The 16898-nt window shown below is 36.3% G+C and overlaps 1 protein-coding gene across 3 annotated transcripts in view; it reads left to right on the forward strand.

Moving 5' to 3' along the window:
- LOC121384310 overlaps window positions 1-16898 on the forward strand; it is a 47555-nt gene that overhangs the window by 26442 nt on the left and 4215 nt on the right. For all 3 annotated transcript variants that reach the window (XR_005959374.1, XM_041514641.1, XM_041514642.1), the window contains exon 2: window positions 13798-13884. Coding sequence is in view for 2 of the 3 variants with exons in the window: in XM_041514641.1 (XP_041370575.1) it covers window positions 13798-13884 (87 nt within the window). In the remaining variant the exon portion in view is untranslated. The remainder of the gene's footprint in view (window positions 1-13797; window positions 13885-16898) is intronic.

Consider the following 16898-nt stretch of genomic DNA (forward strand, 5'->3'; position numbering starts at 1 on the left):
AGATTAACCAAAGTATAATTTATTTTCGCTGGATGGAACTAGGGTGTGCGGCTTTAATCCACGATACCCCAGCATGTTGATAACCTCTAGACCAAGTTATGCAATGACTTCATAAGGTATAATAATGGTATATAAATTTTGTTGTTCTTACCGTTCTACAATGTGTGCAGACGACAGTACATTTGTTTGCAAATGATGGTAAAATAAATAACTAAAAATGTAGTATTGTTACAGATGTTTTTTGTAGGAAATAATAAACATTATTTAGTGTTCAGTATTTAGCTTGTAAATAGAAATAGTGGTATTGATTGTAGTCCACAGAACAGATAGGCCTAACAGCGTGCAACCAGATATGATCCTAATTTGATGTTTGGTCTGAGTATTGTATAACTTATAGGAAAGTTACTGAAATCATGTTGTGTATAATTATATACATTTTAAAACTATGTGTTACTGTGCATAATATATCGATATATATACAGGTGATGCGCCAGTTCCGGATCACTTCAAACAAAATTGTGAATTCTGTCAACATGTGCGCGTATGACATTAAAAGAAATTCTTGGTAATAAAGACAATCAACCATATAAATAAACAGTGGTAGGCTACACAATGTAAATTTAGGTAAACATTTGATACAAAAAACAGTGTTGTTCAAGCTGGCGTACTTACGCTAGTTGTGGATCGCTTTATCCAGTTACGGATCACTTTCGAAAATAGAGCCTTACGCCTTCAAAAACACCATTTCCAACATCTTAGCACTTTCTGTACGTTCGTGGATCCTGCCTGACATATTTTATTGCAATTTGCAAATCCATGAGGTACCCACCCACCCTGATTACGCCCCTAATTAGCAATTTCTAAAATCGATTGAAAATCAACGATGGCGTCCCATGACGTCAGATATACGGAGCTTGTGTCAAAAATAATAATAATAAATCATTGTTTCATTTATTACCGTATATATCAATAATAATAATAATAGTAACAATAATAATAATAATAATAATAATAATTATTATTATTACTGTTATATTGATGACTTTTAAAAGTCACATTTTCTTTAGAAAAGGAACAAAGGCTTTAAAAATCAGCACCTTTTATTGGAAATAGAAAGAAATGATATATCTGCAAAATATAAACTTTGGGACTGTTTAGTATTTATCATAATATTAAAATTAAGCAAGTAATTTTGAAGCAGGACGGTTAGACCCTAGAGCCCCGTTCCACGAAGCGATCTTAGCCCTAAGATCAACTTAAGTGCATAGGGTAGCAATGCGCCTAAGGTAATCTTAGGGCTAAGATCGCTTCGTGGAACGGGACCCTGGTTAATAATGATACATATTAATATAGTGATACACACTAAACAATCACAAAGCGGAATTATTATTATTATTATTTTAATTCCTTCATTGGGATGCCCTTTTGACGTGTTGTTCCATTTGCCCTTTTTGGGTTAGTCCCCCACCCCCGCAAAATATTTCCTGGATCTGCTCCTGAATGCAGAATTATTTTCAAAGACGGTCTAAAAGGCTAGGGCTAGCTCAGATTGACCTTGCGAATACACAGATCAGTCGTCGACTGACTTTCCTGCATCAGAATGCGATTGTGTAAAACAAAAATCCCACTGAAAAATTAATCCACCCTATAGTGGTACAGACTGTTGAAAAGCCGTATAAGAGATTTTCACTTCGTTGACAAAACAAAATAGAGCACCACTGGCAGTGGCAGGATTTGATAATAAGTTGTCAAACTTGTGCCGATTCTTTTCTTTGTACAGTAAAATATTTTTTCAATCAATCAAGCAAGCAATGGGGTGGACGGCTCTCACACTGAGAGGAGTGGGCAACTATACTGAATAGTCTTATGGGGCAAATACAAGACACGTGTGCAGCGAGAGATGTGGGGTCTAGACTGGCGATCTAACATAGGCCATACGGGCTCCCATTTTTGCCCGAATTAAACGAAAATGGATTTTAAAAAACATTTTATTTATATTAGCATTACTGTTGAATGACTGCAGCTGTATGTGTACGAATGGCAAATTACATGTACTAATATAACGTGAGAGACAAGTGGACGAAGACTTACAATCGTAGTTTCAGTTTATAGAATAGGCCTACGTGTCTTTACATTATATGCATATTGTCATTACCTGTAGAAAACAAAATTAATAAAAGAAAAATAGATGAAACTACAACGATTAATAAAATATTTTTCAGAGGACGACTGGCCATGGAACGAACAGTCTAGGGCTACTATGATTGGGTCCAACACATGCAGGGTCGAATTATTATGAACTAGTGGTTGAAATGACGAATCCAGAAGGGTTTAAGAAGATAATAATAATAATAATAATAACAATATTAATAATAATAATAATTATTATTATTAAGGAAGGGGGGAAAAAGTGGGAGAAAAAAGTCCAGTGTTCAACGTTTTTGAGTATTGAGTTCATTGCCCCATCTAGCGGCAATTACAACGTAAATACTTCCGTTTTGTGAGTGATCCGCAACTGGCTTATCAAGTGTGTCCCCAGTAACATGAATCGTTCTTTTGTTCTTGAATTTGCATCCGAAGTCCGGAATAGAAGCCATCCGGTGTCGACAGAGGTTTTTTGTTTTCCTAATAAATTAACGGTAGCTGAACGAGACTTTAAAATTGTGCCGGTTTACATATATATATGTCTATAGCCACACACACACACATCGGGTGGTCTTGGCTGTCGAGAATTAAGGTGATAATTACAGAATAATAGATCGCTGAATAAGCGGAACGAAATGATCCTGTGTTTGGTAGTCGGTGTTCGTACGCGGTGGAGAACCTCACTACGTAATACTTAATTACAGACACAGTCTGGTTAACTTCAAAGAGCAATAATTGTAATAATTGTTAGCGCTGTTTGTTTTAGCTTTCAAAGGCGTGAATCGTTTCAAAGTTTAGCTTTTCTATTTATGTATCAATTAATGTTTATCAATTACCAGTCATTTAGTTATGTTAATAATTGATACATCACAGATCGAGCAATCTGGGGAAGAACGTGGTAACGTGGGGTTTGCCAGATCTGTTTTAAAGAAAAGTTCTGCTTTCTTGTCATCCAAGCAATATTGCGTAGGGCCCAGAAATGGGGGTGGGTGGCCAGATTGGAGAAAGAAAGAAGATGTATGAAGCGTAAATATTTTTGTGTAAAACAAATGTGCTTATAGTGTTATTCGGCATTCAGTGATTTATTTATTAGTTACGTTCCGCCATGTTTTGACATCTGTAAAATACATCATTGTTACTGTTTGTTATTTATATATGTAGGCTTATGTAAATGCCTTCTTTTTCGGGGGGTTTTCTGTCAATAAATACATGTAGCCTATATGCCCAAACATATACTCTTCAAAAAAAGAAACGCAAAAGGGTACAAATGGGTTATAACTCCGATTTTATGTTTCCTACCGGTTCATGCTTTGTGAATATAAGGTCATTGCATGTCCCAAACACATTCCCACGGTTACATTCGATAAAACGCAGCTACTGTACAATAAAGTTCCAAAATGTGAATATTCGCAAAAACGCAGCCACGTGCAAACCATGTCACCACTGCACGTGCGTTGTCTGCACGTGCAACATGAACACCGACAGTATAAAAGTGCAGGGTGTTCGCTTGCCTGGCCTCTGTATCTGGCCGACAGTTGACAATCCAGGACATGCCACGTCTCAGTGAACCGCAGAGAAACAATGCCATCGGCCGACTAGACGCAGGCGAATCCAGAACGGCCGTTGCCAGGGCATTCCATGTGTCCCCAAGCACCATCTCCAGACTGTGGGACCGTTATCAGCAACATGGATCAACACGTGACCTCCCTAGATCCGGTCGACCACGGGTCACTACCCCCGGGCAGGACCGCTACATCCGGGTACGCCACCTTCGGGAACGATTGACTACTGCCACCTCCACAGCCGCAGCAATACCAGGTTTGCGCAGGATATCCGACCAGACCGTACGGAACCGCCTGTGTGAGGTAGGAATTCGTGCCAGACGTCCAGTTCGAGGTGTCATCTTAACACCACAACACCGTCGACTCCGACTGCAGTGGTGCCAGATTCATCGACAATGGCCTCAACTGCGATGGAGACAGGTGTGGTTCAGTGACGAGTCCCGATTTCTGCTCCGACGTCATGATGGAAGATGTCGCGTGTATAGGCGTCGTGGTGAACGTTATGCGGCAAACTGCGTGCAGGAAGTGGACAGATTCGGCGGGGGTAGTGTCATGGTGTGGGCAGCCATCTCACACACTGGCAGAACTGACCTGGTCCACGTGCAGGGCAACCTGAATGCACAGGGCTACATTGACCAGATCCTCCGGCCACACATCGTTCCAGTTATGGCTAACGCCAACGCAGTGTTCCAACATGACAACGCCAGGCCTCACACAGCACGTCTCACAACGGCTTTCCTACAGAACAACAACATTAATTTCCTTCCTTGGCCATCGATATCACCGGATTTGAACCCAATTGAGCATCTATGGGACGAGTTGGACCGACGCCTCCGACAGCGACAACCACAGCCCCAGACCCTGCCCGAGCTGGCAACAGCCTTGCAGGCCGAGTGGGCCACCATCCCCCGGGACGTCATCCGTACTCTGGTTGCTTCAATGGGCAGGCGGTGCCAGGCAGTTGTCAACACACGCGGAGGCCACACCCGGTATTGACTCCAGATGACCTTGACCTTGGTGGTGTGTCCTATCACTTACTCACAATGGACTAGAGTGAATTGTGAACAATCCTGCAACATTTGGTAATTATCGGACTCACCATTCAATAATTAAATCAATTCTCCAAATGTTACTACAATGTGGTTTTGCGTTTCTTGTTTTGAAGAGTATATATTTCAAATTCATCTGGGTTATCTTTTTTGTTTTATTTACTTACTTTTACAATATACACAAAATGAATGTACCACAGGCATCAAAGATGCCAACAGCTGGGGTGGGGTGGGATAGGATGAGATGTGGTGGTGTGAGGTGAGGTGACTGGTATATTAATTCGCCTTTTAACTGGGGATTCATAGTTTTCAGAGTTCAGAGGTAGGCAGCGAAGCGCACGCTTCTTACAATATTAAGCGAAATCAACCAGCTGCCATGCTGCAACCAGCTGCAATGCAGTGTTTCAAATTTGAACTCTTATATATTAATTTCGAAAACTATTTCCTTGTCCCCTTCAAAATCGAGTTGTCGAAGTTTGACTACATATATATATACATGTGTATGTATGATTTTATAAAATGTAATAGTTTAAGAAAAACGTTTGATGGGGTGAGGTGGGGGCGTGTTCCCGTGGGCCCCTCCCTAAGCCACTGCAGGAACTCACCTTTTTGAGTTTTACTTTAGTTCGTGCTAGTCGTGGTTTCTTGTTTGCTGTATCATGCGCAATTATAGAACATGTGCCGGTGAGGATACAGGCTTGGTACAGATATGTTAAAAAAAATGATACTAATAAAAAATAGGTGTCATATTTATCGACCACCTTAAATAATTGTCGTAACCCCCAGGGATGAAGTGGTCACTTCAGATCCTATCCCATCATGATGGTCCTTTCCATTACATGCGGTTTCTGTTTAAGAACCACTTCCATGCAAACCCTGTGATTGTCGGTTTGTTTAAAGTTTGGAAATACTGCTGCTTTGATACATCCAAACTAAACAATTGTTCACCATATTTTACATTTTACATCTCCAACAGAATATTCCATCCATACAATTCAATTCAATAGAATAAAATTTACGCTTTTTAAAAATACACGTGTTCCACCTTCCCAGTAAAATGTCTGAAAGTCTGCGAATTACGCTTTCATGTTATGCCGGTTAGCGCGTCATGGGGTCACGTGACTTAGGTCTTGGAGTTTTGACAAGCGATAGGAAAAACGCGACTTTTATTGCGAATATATTAAAAACTGGTAAATTTAATTTATTTTATTTTATTGATACTTCATATATATTGTAAAAGGTATACATAGATACCATACAATAGTGAATTACGTTTTTGATAAACGTGGACCTTTAAGGATTTTTCCCAGGAGTCCATTGTTTTCCAGTGGACTCATTTCCATGAGTCCATTCTCAAAATCCATGAGTCCATATTATTATATAATACCTTTTATTTTGGTACTAAACACGATATGTTTATCTTTGAAAATAAAAAAGTTTGGAAAGTAGGTCACGAGGACTAGAAAGTTATTGTTTCAAATTCTATTTTGACACCAAACTCGATAAAACATTGATTTGGCACCCCCACTACGACTACCACCACCACCGCTACTAACCCTGGGGTAAGAATCCCTACCCCAGGGCCAGGGATAAGAATACATAGAGGCAAGGAAATGCGTAACTTCTGTGTCAGCATTAGAAAAAATTGGGACATAAAGAAAAAAATTGCTCCCCTCCCCCCCACCCCAGTATTTTGCACCTTAAAACGCCTGTATATACCATAAACTATCGTCAGAAATCATGCTTGAGACAGTGGCCGCCTGAAATACATTTCATATAAATTTAAAAACCCCCAAAAAAACTCATGCTACGGGACGCGGATATCAAATATTGGATAAGCCTGACATAGTCTTAGAAGAATGCCCCTACATTGTTCGATTAGCAGTAACAGGCCCGTAGGAACGCGAGGTCGGAAATGTACTGGTTGATTTTACCTACTATACATAAATAAAGTTACACATATGGCTTGTACCCCTTCCTCCCCCAACTGGAGGTTGTGTCCCCAACTTTAGATATCGTTCCTACAGGTCTGATTAAAGGATCTTTTATATGAACTTTCTCACAGGCAGCACAGCACATACTACGGCTATAAGTGATGGAGCAAATCTACTCATTCGGGCAAAAATTATGGCGACATTCGGGCAAAATTAGCTGGCCAAAATACTTTTCACCCTTTATTTCCATCATTCTGTCGTGGTGACTTGTATTTATAGAATGCATGAAATTGCATTTCTAGTTTTCTAAATTTTCTGGAGAAGGATTCCCCAAATCTTTCAAGAACTGACGTAAACTCGTTACCAAAAGAGTCATTGAACCATTTCACCTATTTGATTTTTCTTTTTAAATAGGCTTACAAAGTCCTACATAGTAAATTGAAAATAGTAAATTGCAAAATGATAAATTTTGTTTTATTAATATAATTTGCGATTATAATTGTAACGAATTTTTGTTTAATTGTACAGTTGCTCATTATAAGTAATTATTTCATTTGATCGAACACTTTGGTAATGACTGGTGTTTATATACATGGATATATTTTTGGCGTATACATAAGTATACAAACATATATTGTGACAAATGTCAGTGTGCTGCCAACAAATTTACTGTCTTTGAGCAACCCATCTGTCTCTGACGGCCAAATCCAGTCAATTTGTCAGATTTTGTCGATTCGCCAATTTCCTAAGATATTTTTACGATTTGTTAATAAAAGAATTTAGTCGCACTACTATACCAACCCATGACGACTGGATTATACTCATCTGATACTCTCTCTCTCTCTCTGGTTACAACGGTATAACCACATTCCAACTGGGAAGCAGAAGTTGGTTCGATATTCAACGTTCAACATTCAATATTGAATATTGTTCTGACAGAACAACATTCAACATTCAGAATATTTTTCTGCAATATGCAATTAAAATTCTTTAAAAACTTGAATTCAAATACAGGTGTTTGTCTATGAAAACAACCAATTTAGAGTGGCTTAGGAATAAACGATAATATGAGATGGCTCAGAAATAAAGCAAAGTGGCAATCCATGTAAGAATTTACTAACGCTGTAAAGGTATTGAAAAAGAAAGTAAACATAGAATTCTTATCATTTGATAAAGAGGTGTTCAATAGAGTCCATCCCACCAATATATAACAAAAACAGGGTGGCTTAAGGGCAACTTCCCATGTAACGCCCCATCAATATCTATGGTACACAGTGTAAACTCAAGTTACCCACAGTTCTGAAACTAAACATAGAATGTTTATCATATGATAAACAAGTGTTCAGCAGTGCACATTCAACCCATATATAACAAACACAGGGTGGCTCAGGGGCAACTTTCAAGGTAACGTCCCATCCATATATATGGTACACAGTATTACTACACCAGACTAGTTTACAGTCACGCAGTTCTGAAACTGAACATAGAAAGTTTATGAAATTCTACAGATCCATCCTATAGAGCATGTTCTTTGGTAATGTGAAGAGTCTAGGATGGCTGAAGACACTATCTGGTCGTGACGCCCCGTTAAATGTCGAAATTCGGAGATCAGCTCAATATTCAGAATGTTTATTATATGATAAACAAGTGTTCAGTAGTGCACATCCAATCCATAAATAACAAACTCGGGGTATCTCAGGGGCAACTTCCCAAGTTAACGCCCCACCACTATATATGGTACACAGTGTAAAAATCAAGCTACCCACAATTCTGAAACTAAACATAGAATGTTTATCATATGATAAACAAGTGTTCAGCAGTTCAACCCATAACTAACAAACACGGGGTGGCTTAGGAACAACTTTCAAGGTAACGCCCCATCCATATATATGGTACATAGTATAACTACACCACACTCGTTTACAGTCACGCAGTTCTGAAACTGAATTTAGAAAGTTTATGAAATTCAACAGATCCATCCTATGGTGCATGCTCCTTGGTAATGTGAAGAGTCTAGGGTGGCTCAAGACTATATTGTCGTGACGCCCCGTTAAAGGTCGAAACTCGAAGATCAGCTCAATATTCAGATTAGACCCACAATTCTGAAACTAAAGATATAATGTTTATCAGATGATAAACAAGTGTTCAGTAGTGCACATCCAAACCATAAAAAAAAACCCGGGGTGCCCCAGGGGCAACTTCCCAAGTAACGCCCCATCACTATATATGGTATACAGTATAAAAATCAAGCTATCCACAATTCTGAAACTAAACAGAATGTTTATCATATGATAAAGAGGAAGATGTAGAATTGGGGATACCCTGTGTTGGTTTAATCATGTAGTATAAACTGGATAACAAGAGTATATTTAATAAAAGTGTTTATTTATTTATTTGAAATGGATAATAGTATTTGCAGAAATATGGATTGACATATATTACTACTAATCAGAGCCACAGCTGTTTTTACTCCTTGACACGGAAATTTCTGCTTTGATATACTGGAAGCTATAGCTATGCAGCGTCCAATATATGATATAATACAATGATGTCATTCATAGTTAGCGCATTTTCAATGGTGTTGTCAACGAAAAGGTCCATTAAAAAGGATAAAATAGTAATAGTAGCATACGCTATTTTACATTGCCAATTATTTAGTCAAGTCATGTTAATTACGATTATACGGCGTCGGACGAATGGATTTAAAAAGTAAAGTTTGTTTTATTTAACGACGCCTCTAGAGCACTTTTAAAAATATATTTTATTGTCCCTAGCTCATTTTGACGATGCCTGATTCATCGCCTCACAGAAGATGAATTACATTATACATGCTAAATACTAGTACATACACATTGTGGCAGTATGCTGATTATAGTAATAGTAATACTTATACAAATAATGTAGACGATGATATATTTAATATCAATGCATATGTACATGTAGATAGTAATATTAATAACACATTATAAATGGCTAGTTAATAGAAATATATTTAAATAGGCTGGTTGATGTAATGGGGATATAAAATAAACATATAAGTTTAGAAAGAAGGACTGTTAAAAAAAAAGAGCTGTAGTAGTAGTTATAGTGATAAGTAATAATGTCAAAATTAACTTCAAGCGCTCGCTTGATAATTGTTTCTATTTTCTTCCATCAAATTACTTTCTTGACTGAAGAGTCGTTTCTATGGTGCCCAGATTGTATTATACTCTTCATATCTACAGTTTTTTACAAAGAATATATTTTTCTATTTCGTATTTATTTTGCAAAAGGTTTTCAGCAGCTATTATATTTATTTTATTTTTTCCATTTTTGTCTTGTATATATAATATTTAATATTTATTAATAGCCAGTTTATAAATATGTCTTTTATATCGCCTATTTGTCCAAATAAAATAATTGTGTTTTTTTTAAAACTTTATTCGAATTCTTTTTTTGTTTAAAATCCAATTTACAACAGCATGCCACAGATCTTTATTACAATAGTAAAATAAATGTGTTAATGTTTCTCGTGAACTTCCACCGAAGGTACATTCATTAGTATCTATGTATTTAATTTTATGTTTTAAAAAAAGTATTAGTTGTTAGTATCTGGTGTATAATTATGTATTGAAACCATTAGTGCTGCAACGATAAACCGGTATACCGGTATACCGCGATAATTGATCATCTCGATACAAACCGCGGTACAGTTTTTATACGCTATTTTTTTTTTCCTTCTATCTTATTTGACTTGAAATAGGCAAACAAACAAACAAACAAAAACCACATCATTTTATTAATTGGTGATGACAGGAAATGTAACAATCACGTCAAGCGTAGTCCACTTCCAAGCTAACTCGATGAAAGCTGGACGCTGTCGCCTGTGCTCTCGACTTGTTAAGCGAGCAGCAACGGAAAAAGCCCGATAGTAATGATTTCTGAATATGACAATTTATAAATAGTTTGACGCCGTCACACCGGTGTTCTAGTAGACTAGTATTGTGTTAAACAATTAAAATATGGTCTAAAACATTTAGTCTGGCAGCTGAAACTAATAAAGATCATTAAAAAGTTATGCCTTCTGTTTTCATTTAAAAAAAACCCAACCCATAAATATTAAATTTAAATAATATCAACTATATTGCAATACATATTACAATACAGTTTCTTATATCGCAATATATCGCAATACGGGTTTGACCGTATCGTTGCACCCCTAGAAACCATATCAAAGTTCTATCTTTGAGGCTTATAAAAGGCACTTTATAATAGTTTCCCCATTTTCTAGAGTCAAAAGCAAAACCTTAGTTTCTACATCTTATTTGTGATGTTGGTGTAATAATTTCGTGATTTAATAATTTATACATGTCTTTAATACCTGTTTGACTTTTAAGAATAATATTAAATTTTACCGGAAATACAGGATTAGTTAACAATGTAAAGTGTCTATTTCTAACATTGCTTTATTTATAAATGTCTTAATGCTGTTTATAAGCGATGAATATTCTAAAAAGTGTGAGTTTACGTTATATATATTTTTTTTAATTCTCAAATGTAAAGAAATTTCCATCTTCATCAAGAAGATAGTTTATAAATATTATTCCCTTTTCTAAATAATTTTTATAACAGAATGGTTTTGTATGTATTGTTATATTGCCGTTGTACCAAATATTTGAGCTTAAAATGTCTTCTATTTTTTTCCAAAATTTGCTTTTGTTGAATTAACTCCCAACTGTATAAAACATCTTTTCAAAACATTTTTTTTAAATTTCTTTCTTTTTATATTCAAGTAATAATCTCCATTTATTACAAGGTCTCTATTGGATAAGCTAGTTGTAGATTCAAACAGTTTAATCCATTTAGGGTTACCTAAAACTAGTCTCCTAAGGCATGAAGATTTTAAAGCCATCATGAAATTATATATATTTAAGATTTGTTGAATTCTGGAACTAATAAGACTCGTTTTATTTTATTGGATTTATTTTGCCAAATGAATTTATGAAATAATCTATTCAAATTGTCAACTTCTTTTTTGGATAGGTTTGGTAGTGCAGTTAGTAAATACGTAATTTTAGGTATTATTAGTGTTTTTAATACGGTTATTCTTCCTAAGACAGTTAACTTCCTTATTAACCATAATTTTATCAATAGTTTAAAGGGACATTCCCGAGTTTGCTGCATTGTAAGATGTTTCCAAGTAATAAAATATTTCTGCGATTAAATTTACATATTAAATATATTTTCTTGTTTAGAATATCAGTGTCTGTATATTCAATGTGTTTCTGGCCGTCTTAATATTTGTAAGAAGTCCAAACTGGATTTTGTCTTCAAATAATTTCGTACGTACGAAAAAGTCTTTTTTAGGAAATAAAATGAAATTTAACCTAGTACAAATATTAGAACGATCAGAAACACGTTTAATATACAGTCACTAATATTTTATGCAGAAAAATATATTTGATATGTAATTAGTCATCAAAAAGTCTTTGTTAGTCGATAATTTCTTAAAAATTGCAGCAAACTCAGGAATGTCTCTTTAATTTCATTAATTTTTGTGGGGTAATTCGCTTTAACAATTAATTGTAAATTTACTGTAAACGTTATTCCGAGCATCTTAAATTATGTTGTATTCCATTCCAATTTCCATCTTGAATGGTGATAAACATCTTTTGAGGTTTTTGTACTGCCTATCCAAATAGCTTTTGATTTTGTATAATTTATTTTTAATCTAGATACTGTGGCATACTATTCTAATATTGTTAAAGTATTAAACAGAGATCCAGGAGTTCCGTCCAGTATAAAAGTTGTATTGTCTGCATATTGGGATGTTAACTATTGTTCACCATCGATTGCTATTCCATTTATGTTTTCGTTATATTTTGTTTTTATTAATATAGCTAGAATTTCAACGTAAATAATAAAAATATAAGGAGAAATAGGATCGCCTTGTCTACATCCTCGTTCTAATTTAGATGTTTCTGAAAGAAAGCCATTTTGAATCACCCTAGACATTGAATTATTATATAGAGTTTTAATCCAGTTTTTAATTGAGGTTTTGAATTTAAAAATATCTTATGATTTTTCAATAAATGCCCATGATACAGAGTCGAAAGCTTTTTCAAAATGTACCAAAAACAGGAGACCTGGAATATCGTGGACGTCCGTGTAGTGCATGATATCATATATTAATCGAATGTTTTCACCAATATATCTACCATTAATGAAACCAGTTTGATCATTGCTAATTATTGTATCTAGCACTGTTTTTATTCTATTGGCAATACAGCCTGAAGCTAGTACAATTAAGTAATGTTAAAGGGCTCCATTTACAAAAAAAAAAAAAAAAAAAAAAAAAAAAAATGATTTGGTTTGGGAATACAGGTAATGATACACAGCTTTTGGACTTCAGACATTTCTTTGACAATATAACTATAATTTATTGATCTAATGATAAAATAATCTAAATCAATCCAAAAATATTTGAAGAATTCAGCAGCGAATCCATCAGACCCAGGGCTTTTTAAATGTTTCATATTTTAAAGAAATGATAGCACTTCTGAATATTTTATTTCTCCTTCCAGTGCATTTGCTTTCATATAAATATGAGTAATACGTGACAGTGTCCGTGTATGTGGGTTGGGGAAGGGGGTAATTATTGCTATAATTAATTAACATATAAATAAAATAAAACATCACTACCTAAATAGATTCTGCATGCGTATTTGCTGGCCAGTTGTTAAGCTGACAATTAACATCATCGCTCATTGTGTGTGAGCGGTCAGCCATCGATATCATTAGGATAGCTAGCCTTGTTGTCCAGAAATTGTATACCCATAAAGCAGCTATATCAGCTGTTGTATGTGGGTTTTTAAAAAAAAAGTGTTGTTGTTTCTCTAAAGATACTGCGTCGATTTCGCTGAAATTTGATACTTTGTTAGAAAACTGTGCGCGTGTGTGTGGGTTTGGAGGTGGGGTGTATGTGGTGTTATTGCAATATTAAATAACGTACAAGAATGTCTGGTTAATATACAGCTATTACATATCGGGAATCCGTCATTACCGCTTGCGGTTATATTTATTATTGTTGTTGTTTTTGTTAATATTATTAAATTAACTATTTTGCAGATATTTCTACTGGTAAGTGTTGTCATCAACAATGTTCAAACTGGAGTGAATCGTTTGCAGAGAAAAAATACGGTTTCAGATTGCAAGGTATGTACCCTTATTATTTTGTCGTCCAATCTACGGCTTACTGACATAGGCGTCGGAAGCGAGGGGGGAGGGGGAGGGGGAGTGGCAGGATAAGCGTTGCCCCCTCATCCACCCTCAGTTTAAAGGCTATCTACATATTACATAATAAAAGGGCTGTTTACGTATTTTCATGACAATATCCCTACTGTACGATAACCTGAACCAAGTCTGATGAAAGAAAAGTTGTTAATGACCAACATCTATTTACTGGATTTTATTATTTTATTTAGCCAATTTAGCGATTTGGTAAATGTGTTCAACTAAAAGTGACTTACAAAATAAAATCAGACACCTGATTTAATTGAGACATCATTTATCAGTATAAGTAACAGAAGATTTTCAATACGAAATGAAATGTGTGACTGCCACGTCGATAAATGGTGCTTAGGGGTCAATACACGAAAATCTTAAAATTGCCAGTTATGTGTCTGAGCACATTGGGCATTGACAGTGATACAATGTCCGTCATGCACTGAACGTGACCGATGTGGTGGTGGTAGCGTCATGGTGTGTGGGCAGGAATTCATGACATCGGACAAAACAACTTAATTTTCAACATTCATGGGAATCTGAATGCTCAGCATTACAGTGACGAAATCATCACACCAGTTGTCATTCCGTTCATGCAGCAACATCCAGGCGTTCTGTTTCAACATGACAATGCACGCCAGCATTCTGCTAGACTAATGACTGGACTTCTTCAGAGGAACAATACTGTGGCACAAAACTGGGTTGCAAAATCGCCTGACTTGTGCAGGTATGGGATTTGTTGGGTCGTTGGCTGCACAACCTTAAACATGCTTTAACTCGTGAATGGATTACTATCACTATTCCAGAGATTCATCGTCTCATCAGAAGCACGAATCGACGTTGTACCGCCGTCAACATGCAATGTCCAAGGTGCTTAGACATGTTACTGACAATTTTCAGATTTTCGTGTATGGTCACCCAAGCATCATTTAAAAATGACGTGACAGTCACACGGTTCATTTTGTATTGACAAATGATGCCTAAATTAAATCCAGTGTCTGATTTCATTGTGTAAGTCACAAGTTTTCTTTTATTTAAGCACATTTAACAAATTGCTAAATTGCTATTTATATATTTATTAACCCCAGACCATACAGACAATGTCAAGGTTGTAGAGCCTTGAATCATTGCCTTACAATGGTAATACACATTGTAAGGATGTGTCATGGATGACAATCAAGCGGATACAGAACTTTCTGTAATATAAAAATATACATTTCCAATGTTCTGTGATGGAGAAAGTGAAGTACATCGAAGAAGTTATATTTGTTTAACCAATTTTACAGACAAGGACATTGTTGATGTTTCTCATTTAATCCTTTCTAAAGAGAGAAAAAAAAATGGATAGATAATGTTTATCATTATTGTTATTATTATGTTGGTGGTTTTATATTTTTAGACATAAATGCACACACACACACACACACACACACACACACATATATATATATATATATATATATATATTTGGGTTCATAAAAAAACCCAAACCCATGAATTCATTGACATTAATTGGCTTTGATCTGGGGGTGGGTGGATACAGAAGAAGGTAAAGTTTGTTTTATTTAACGACGCCACTAGAGCACATTGATTTTTTTATCTTATCATCGGCTATTGGACGTCAGACGTATGGTCATTCTGACACTGTTTTTTTTTTTTTAGAAGAAACCCGCTGTCGCCAGATAGGCTACTATTTTACGACAGGCCGCAAGGGATCTTTTATTTGCACTTCCCACAGGCAGGATAGCACAAACCATGGCCTTTGTTGAACCAGTTATGATCACTGGTCTGTGCAAGTGGTTTACACCTACCCATTGAGCCTTGCGGAACACTCACTCAGGGTTTGGAATTGATATCTGGATTAAAAATCCCATGTACCTACCAACCTGTAGACCGATGGCCTGTAGACCGATGTGTGTGTGTGTGTGTGTGTGTGTGTATATATATACACATATACACACACACACACATATATATATATATATATATATATATATATAGTAAAGTAAAGTAAAGTAAAGTTTGTTTTATTTAACGACGCCGCTAGAGCACATTGATTTTTTATCTTATCATCGGCTATTGGACGTCAAACATATGGTCATTCTGACACTGTTTTGAGAGGAAACCCGCTGTCGCCACATAGGCTACTCTTTTTACGACAGGCAGCAAGGGATCTTTTATTTGCGCTTCCCACAGGCAGGATAGCACAAACCATGGCCTTTGTTGAACCAGTTATGGATCACTGGTCGGTGCAAGTGGTTTACACCTACCCATTGAGCCTTGCGGTATCTGGATTAAAAATCCCATGCCTCGACTGGGATCCGAACCCAGTACCTACCAGCCTGTAGACCGATGGCCTGCCACGACGCCACCGAGGCCGGTGTATATATATATATAGATATAGATATAGATATAGAGATACATACATACATACATACATGTACCTCAAAAGGTATCATGGCAAGTCTGCAAGTTGCGGGCGATTCGACGCCATAGGTTCGAGTCCCAGCAGCGGCATGGGACAATGTGTGAGGCCAGAAAGGATTTAATTATGCCCTGTGCCAGTGCGTTAATATCTATGTATGTAATCGTCAACCTCGACATACATACAATATATAGATATTCATACATCAATGCATACTAACCAGTGCCAGGTCTTCCCACTGTTTCATGCATGTAAGCGGGATCGATCGCGTAACTTGTAGGCTCCATGCATATGGCGGAGTTAAAGAGCATCCTTTTTATGGATAACTCGATAGCTCAGAAAGTATCGTGGCAAGTCTGCAATTTGCGGGCGATTCGGTGCCATAGGTTCCAGTCTCAACAACTGCATGGGACAATTTGCGAGGCCAGAAAGGATTTAATTATCTCCTGTGCCAATGCGTTAATATCTATGTATGTAATCGTCAACCTCGACATACATACAATATACAGATATTCATACA

The sequence above is a fragment of the Gigantopelta aegis genome, chromosome 10, assembly GCF_016097555.1.
Source record: "Gigantopelta aegis isolate Gae_Host chromosome 10, Gae_host_genome, whole genome shotgun sequence".
NCBI classification, from domain to species: domain Eukaryota; kingdom Metazoa; phylum Mollusca; class Gastropoda; order Neomphalida; family Peltospiridae; genus Gigantopelta; species Gigantopelta aegis.